At 50.1% G+C, this 7,926-nt stretch overlaps 1 protein-coding gene across 1 annotated transcript; it reads right to left on the minus strand.

The window, feature by feature from the left end:
- Nucleotides 1–1,120: 1,120 nt before the first annotated feature.
- On the minus strand, nt 1,121–3,506 carry LOC123415022 (laccase-12-like). Its single transcript, XM_045106695.1, has 3 exons — nt 3,340–3,506; nt 1,711–3,211; nt 1,121–1,584 (listed from the first exon to the last, which is right to left on the minus strand). The coding sequence occupies exons 1-3, from the start codon at nt 3,457–3,459 to the stop codon at nt 1,454–1,456; spliced, it is 1,752 nt and encodes a 583-aa protein (XP_044962630.1). The 5' UTR covers nt 3,460–3,506; the 3' UTR covers nt 1,121–1,453.
- Nucleotides 3,507–7,926: the final 4,420 nt, after the last annotated feature.

Below are 7,926 nucleotides of genomic sequence, written 5' to 3' on the forward strand. Positions count from 1 at the left end.
ACGCGCCGCCGCCCTCTCCCATGCGTCGCCGCTGCCCTCCTCTCCCAGGCGCCGCCGCCGCCGCCCTCTCCCACGCGTCGCCGCTGCCCTCCTCTCCCAGGCGCCGCCGCCGCCGCCCTCTCCCACGCGTCGCCGCTGCCCTCCTCTCCCAGGCACCGCCGCCGCCATCCTCTCTGAGGCGCCGCTGCCCTCCTCTCCCAGGCGCCGCCGCCGTCCTCCTCTGCCAGGCGCCGCCGCCATCCTCTTCCAGGCACCGCCGCTGCCCTCCTCTTCCAGGCGCCGCTGTCGTCCTGCCGTGGTCAAGTCGCTGCGCGCCGGATCCTACCGCCCCGCCCTGCTGATCTCCATTCCCCATCTCGTGCAGCCATCTCATGCATGTTCACCAAACACTCATCTCTTCTCATCTTTGCATCAAGTCAACCTGGCCATGCTCATCCTGGATCCCTCATGCGATGCAGCCACAAGCTACCCAGGGAACCAAACACGCCCTTATAACTACGATCATGCATCACGTATTGTCGCGGGAACCTTGTTAAACAAATTGCATGAATAGGTGCTACAAAAACATCTAAAACTTATGAAAATCAATTATAAGCTCAAAAACCATGGAGCGTATGAAAATGAAAAAAAATGCAGTTAAAAGAATTACATTTCTAACAAAATGTGAAGTATGAACTCTAATGCAAAAAATAACATAGGACTGACATGCATGAATTGATGACGTGACAACATTACATGTATAAAATAATGTAAAAATGTAATTTATGTCTTGCAATCATGACTTGCATTGCATGGTTAAAAAAAATAGACAATGAGTTGTAAATCCTAGGGAATCTTACCTATTAACTCCCCTTTCCCCTAATCTAAACATACGGAGTAATACAAGGGTTTATGGACACCTTCCTTTGCTATCACGTATGCAAGATTTATGATATTGCCCACTGCAGCGAGCAGGAATAAAAGATTTGGTCCACTCAACTCCCCTCCACTCTTCAAGTTTTTATTAAAGTCAGACTAAAACATAGCAGATGTCATGCAAAGATTAATTATGGATCTTTGAGATTTATCCATTAACTATTTGTTAAATAGGATAAAGCCCATAAACTTCAAAATACTTTCCTGACAATGAACACATCTAGGCTTTATTTAGCGATACGCTGCAGATACATATACAGATAGAAAAAAATGTAAGACCTTTCAGTTGCAAGTTACAAAGAAGCCCAGCCACTTAAGAAAAGTCCTGACAACACTCTGGCAATGAATAAAGTGCATACAACAAGCACGGCGAATCGCCTGAAAAATCAATTAGCGTAAGAAAAAAAACACATCACCATATTGGAGACGAACTCGCTGGACACGCGGGAGCAAAAGATTGCGGATAACAATGTGAGGCGGGAGCGAAGCAACGAAGCGGGCAATCTTCTTCACCGACGATCGATCTTGATCTTCACGTCTAGCATTTCGGAAGATCTGCCGGCGGCGGCGGGAGCTTCTGGTTCGGAAGGTTACCGTCCAGCACCAGCCACGCCATCTTCAGCCCCCAGCTCATGTGCACCTCCAAGTGGCAATGCATGAACCATACACCTGCCAGAGTAATGCACGATCGCGTGTCCGTACATACGAGAAGTTAGGTTTGATCCGCATGTACAGTATACGGTTAATGAAGGTTGAAGCCTCCATGCAAGTATGCATGCATGTGTGCGAACGGACCTGGGTTGTCGGCTCGGAAGCGGATGGCGACCCAGCCGCCGGCGGGGACGCCGACGGTGTTGCGCTCGACGGGGTCGACGAGGTTGTACTTGGCCGGGTCCTTGGCCGGGTCGTAGTTGCCGAAGCCTTGGCCGACGACGAAGAAGTTGAAGCCGTGCAGGTGCAGCGGGTGGCTCTCGGCGCCGAGGATGCTGGTGTCCTGCATCACCAGCTCCACGGCGGTGCCGAACGGCAGCACCAGCGCCTTCGTCCCGGTCATCACGTTCGTGTTGTTGGGCGGCGTCCCCGTGTAGTTGAACGGGTGCGGCGGCGCGAAGGGGAAGTTGGAGGCGTACACGCCCTTGGACATCCCGGTGTAGTGCGACTGCAGCAGCGCCGTCGTCGGGAGCACGAAGGAGACGTTGTTGATGGACGCCGCGAACCGGGACGTCCCGTTGGGGCCCTGGCACGTGCTCCCGTTCACGGGGGAGCCGGGCGCGCACGGGTGGGTGCCGAGGCCGACGGTGAAAAGGAACTCCCGGTCCACCACCTGCGGCACGGTCGCCGGGTACGCGGCGCTCGCCAGGCTGCGCAGCTTCGCGGTGTAGTTGGCCACGGCGTTGGTGTCGTTGATCTGCGGCAGGGTCGGCCTGAAGATGGGCAGGTTCTTGGCGGTGGCGGGGTCCTGATGCTCGTACTCGAGGATGCCGGCGACGGTGGTGTTGTCGAAGGTGCCCTGCGTGTTGGTGTAGGGGCGGGCCAGCATGTAGTACCTGGCGCCGGGGTAGTCCGGCTTGGCCGTGAGGAGCACGTTGCTGGTCTGGCCCGGCGCGATGATGAGGGTCTCGACGGCGAAGGGCTTGACGTAGAGCGCGTCGACGTCGACGACGGTGAGCGTGTGGTTGGCGACGGCGAAGAAGAGCTCGTCGTTGAGCGCGGCGTTGATGAGCCGGAGCATGTACGTCTTACCAGGCTTCACCTTCAGCCTAAACGTGTCCTTGGCCGAGCATGCGTAGAGCGGGCCAGGGAGTCCGTTCATCGTATAAGCGTCGGACACATTAGGGCCCCCGCCGGTCTGCAGCGCCTGGGCGATGACCGCCTCGGTGTCGTTCCTCCACCACTCGCCGAACATGAGGGGAACCTCCCTCTCCGGCGCCGGGAACGGGTAGGGCACGCCGGCGGGCGGGAGGATGACGATGGGGCCGTGCACGGTGGCGCGGAGCCAGGAGATGTGCGCGTGCCACCAGAGCGTGCCCCGCTGCCCGACGATCTGGAACCGGTAGACGTAGCTCTGGCCGGGCTGTATCGGGCACTGCGTCACGTAGGATGGACCGTCGTACCACCCGCTGAGCAGCTGCCGCACGCCGTGCCAGTGGATGCTCATGTTGTAGGGGGAGTTGTTTACCACGTCGACCTCCACGTGGTCGCCCTCCCGCGCGAACAGCGTAGGCCCCGGGAACTGTCCGTTCACCGTCGCCATGCTCTTGGTGCCGCACAGCCGCGTCACGCTCGTCATTCCCACCTGCACCGCACGTACGCCATGCCGCCATTTTACGTACGGTCAGTTCACCGGTTAGCCATGCACGCATGCATGCAATAACATGGATAATTAATGGGCTAGACATGGGTGTGCATGCACGCTGCGCTTACATCGAAGTGGTACTTCCTGGTGACGGCTTGGGCGGCGCCCATCGTCGCCGCCGCGCAGAGGGCCAGCGCCGCGGCGAGGAGACAGCGAGGGAGAAGCGACGAGCTGCTGGAGACGGCCATTGCTGCTCTTCCTCTCGTGTTGCTCTGCTCTGCTCTGCTTGGTGAATGGTGATGGTAATGGAGGCGCTCGGGCTCTCTATATATACTCGAAAACCATTGGCCGATGAGATGTATGAATGATGAGTGGGGCCAAAGCAACCCCAATAACTTTTGTTTTCGGTTCGTTTAGTTACTTTCGATCGTTTGGTGGTGTCAAAAGAGAGCGCGAGTTGTGTGTGCAAGTGTGCTGTGTTTGGATTTGATGATGATGATGAGCATGGATTTGCACGCGGGAGTTGGGCTCGACGTCGCGGCTGGCGGCAGTTGAACGGGGCTGGCCCATGCACGCATATTACATGGACTTGTAGCTTTGGAGTGTGGCCAAATTAAAGTCAACCAGCTGCCGCTGCTGCTGCTGCTGCTCTTCTTCTATCTGAGCTGTGTCCTCTTGTTTAAGACAGCTACTGCTCTTCCTTGTTCCTTAATTATCACGCACGATTTTGTTTCTGGCATGTACTAAGCACGGCAAGTATAATATCCCGCCCCAGAAGACGAACTCTACTGTAGGTAGGACAAGGATTAAACAGACCAATTCATCTTTCTCAATCAGTTGAGGCAGTCTAGGGTAGGAAGACATCCCACCATTTTTGTCTGGCATGCATGGAGTATATTGAGATAGAACAGTCCGTCATCAAGATGTTAATTGGAATACTGGTTCGTCCGGGGTAAAAACTCTTCTTCTGTCCTTTACTGATCGGGGTCACGAGTGCCAAATGATGATGATGACGCGAAGATGTTTAATCCTTCTTTATGGTATTTTTTTATTTTGCAAGTAATGCTATATTTATCAGAAAAATGAATAAAAATAAATATATCTAGAACTACGCCTAGAACTCTAGAGCATTTCCGGACAAAGGGAGTATCTTATAATGATGGAATTCCAACCTTCTTTTGAAAAGAAAAACATATAGAAATCGAATTTGCAGTGTTGGATATCACTGATCAAGTTGAATAATGTAGTATATCGTTAAAATTAGGTCATTAAAGAAAGTGCGATGTACAGAAGAGACACTGGTACTGCATTGCCAATTGACCTGTCTATAAAAATAATGGTTTGGTTTATTGACCGATTGAGTGGTGATAGATTTAATTAGTAGATCCCTTTTCGGCTAGCTAGCTCCCACCTAACCCCATAGAAAATGCGTTAAATCAGCAGTGGTTGAGCTGAATCCTCTCACACTTTTGAGAAGAGATGGGAGGCGAGCTAAAGCTCATACGCTCTAGCCAGTGGCCGCGAGGGCACCGCATCCCTTCTCTCTCTGCAAAGTCAGGTCTCATGCAACTTTCTCTCCAGCTAACCCCAACTTACATGCCAAGCGACTGCACGCAAGCAACTCAAAAAGAGCTTGGTGAAGATATGGACATGACCAACTAGGATAGGCGGAAGGTGATACATGTTCGTCTGTTGCTGGTCCCGTGGCTGCAGCCTGCAGCTTTGCACTTTTGTGCTCTCACGGACAAAAATTCGTTCTGAACTGAGATCGAGAGATACGGTGATCAACCGAGGGAGACGGAGGTAGGTAAATATTGTCCGTGTGCGTGATGGTTAGCAGGTACTCACACAGACACACACACTCGTGTCTTTTCGTCCTCCTCCCAATGGGCTGGGCTGGCGGGCGGGCGCGGAAGGGGATGGCTGAACCAACCCGCCCGGTTTTGCTTGCTCGCCATGCATTGTCCTCCTTTTTGCCTTTTCAGCCGCCTTTTGCAAGGCGCTTTTCAGCGCGTGTACGTGCATGGAATATATATACAGTAGATGCAATCTAATCATGCAATCTAATCAGAGTCAGCATATGTACAGTATATGCGAATGATGCATGGAGTAGTCGTTTGCGTTTCTTGTGTATTTTCTCGAGTAAACCGCAGAAAACCATCATTTCGAAGGCGAGTTTTGCAGCAAACACTATAATACATTTTTTCCAGAAAAAACCATGTCTTGTGTAATCTTTTTACAAAAAATCACTGATCAACGGATCAGCGTCAGTTAAGCCCATTTATGACAAGTGGGGCCCGTTTTTTGCCTACATGGCACAGCCGTCCCGATAGCCGTTAGACCGCGTGAGACGGATCCGTCTTCCTCCATCTCCTCTCTGTTTTTTGTCCCCCGCGTCTGCCCGCTTTCCCCCTTCTTCCCCCCTCTCCTACTCGCTCACTCACCCAGATGGATACTCTGGTGAAAGCAGACGGTGTTTGCGGCGGTGGGCATCCCGACAATGGCGCAGGCGACGCGGATCCCGACCCAGGCGGCGAGCTCTACGGGAACTCGAACCCTAGCAAGGCGACACCCAATGCGGAGGTGCGGTATTCGGTGGAATACGCGACGGCTAGATCCTTCGCCGTGGCGTTGAAGGGCAATCCGAGCGGAAGCCACCACATTGCCTCATCCGTCGGCGGCCTATAGTGAGATCCCCTTCCCCTTCTCCATTACATTCTCTTACATTAAGGTTAAGGTTAGGATAATTATTGCATATTGTTGGCCCTATAGTGAATTTAGGTGTTGTTTGTGTCTTATTTAGTTGAAATAAGCTAGGGTTATTTAGTTGGAATTAGGTGTTGTCTGTTGCTCTAGTTTATTGTTGTTCTGCTTTTTCATAACTGTTATAATTGAACACTATGTTTCTTTTTAAATTTCCAGTCTGGATGATGTGGTTTGTGAATTGAGGATGATGCATTTTCATGATAAAGACAATCTTGGGAGAACTATGATGTTGAAAAACATCACATTTTACAATCTAGTAGCAATGATAGAGACTGGAGGATATGGTTTAAGGTACTACATGCACTATGTGAAGGATCCTGGCCTAGGGATAGAAGGAATGCAAGAAATAGAGGATGATGACATGCTCGTGGAAATTCTAGACCACATAGTCATGCAGAAGCAAAAGATATTCAATGTGATAATTGTTAGGGCCAGTTCCCCCCAACCTGCAGATATAAATAGTAGTGGTAATGTTGTTGAGCAGCAGATCCCTCTGTAGGAAATTGGAGAGCACCAACGGTATCAGGTAGATGAAGAAGGAGTTTTGTTCAATGCACATCCTGTAGATCTAGAAAATTCAGATGCAGCATCAGAAGAACAACCACGTCCAATATAGTTTCAAACACAGGAGAGCACAAGCAATTCAATGAAAAGGAAATCTGCAGTTATGGACAATGAAGAGGACGGTGATGATGACAATTTGTTAGAATATGGGGATATCCTTGCTAGGCTTGAGGAAATGAAAAAACAGAGGGATAATCCATTACTGCATTATGAAGGGGGCACATATGTTGATGAGATGTGGGATACTGATGAGGAGGAGGAACTGTATCAACCATTAGGTGAAGGAGGGGATGATGATGATCAAGAGGCGGGGAAATTGGAGGAAGAGGAGCAAGAGAGTGGGCAACATATTCAGAAGACGAATAAGGCCAAGAGACATAGAAAAGGGACAATAAGTAGATCACATGAAAGTATAGATCAGATGTTTGAGGAGGACTAGATACGATCAGATGATGAGGACAAAAACCCAGTGGACATGGGTTTGGAAGATGATGATGGTGCTGATGCAATGGCATATGTGGTGCACACTGGTAGGAAGAGCAGAGCGAAGAAGATGAAGCCAAGGTTATGGTATGATGAGGACAGAGCTGACCCAGAGGACCAATTTATGAAGCATGTTTGCTTCATTGATGTGTACCTGTTCAGAATTGCACTCCAACCCCTGCACATATCACACAACAGGAACTTTGAGTACCATAGAAACGACATTGACAGGGTTATAGCACAGTGCATAGATGAGGAATGCCCTTTTTATATAGCAACTTCCCAGATTGCAAATGAGAAGACATTTACCATTAGGAAGTAGTATTTGGTGCACACATGCCCTTCTGTGTCAGAGAGCACCAAAGTCATTGCCAAGTGGGTTGCAAAACATTGTGAGGAGGTAGTGAGGAATGACCCATGCACAACAATAACAACAATAATTAACACCGCAAAGAGCAAATATAGAGTGGATATATCAACCCACATGGCCTACAGGGATAGGAAGGCAGCAAAGAACGTTGTTTTAGGAGATCAGAAGGCCCAATACACCTGGATTAGGGATATTTACAGGTTGTCCTAGAAACTAATCCAGGTTCTAGATGTATTGTGACAACAAAATGTATTAGGGAGCATCCTCGCAAGAATCCTAGGTTTCATGGATTGTTCATGTGCGTGAATGGATGCAAAGAAGGGTTTCTCAATGGGTGTAGACCATTCATAGGAAACTGCCTTGTATTGTTGTTTCTTCCACTTATATGTTCTTTCAAGTAATAATTGTTTGAGCTAATATTGTAGGTTTGGATGGATGCTTCATAGAGCTCACTACTGGTCAAAAAATTCTAGCTCCTACTGGAAGAGATGGGAACAACAATATTTCTCCCATTGCTTTTGGAATTGTAGAC

The sequence above is a fragment of the Hordeum vulgare genome, chromosome 1H (assembly GCF_904849725.1).
Source record: "Hordeum vulgare subsp. vulgare chromosome 1H, MorexV3_pseudomolecules_assembly, whole genome shotgun sequence".
NCBI classification, from domain to species: Eukaryota; Viridiplantae; Streptophyta; class Magnoliopsida; order Poales; family Poaceae; genus Hordeum; species Hordeum vulgare.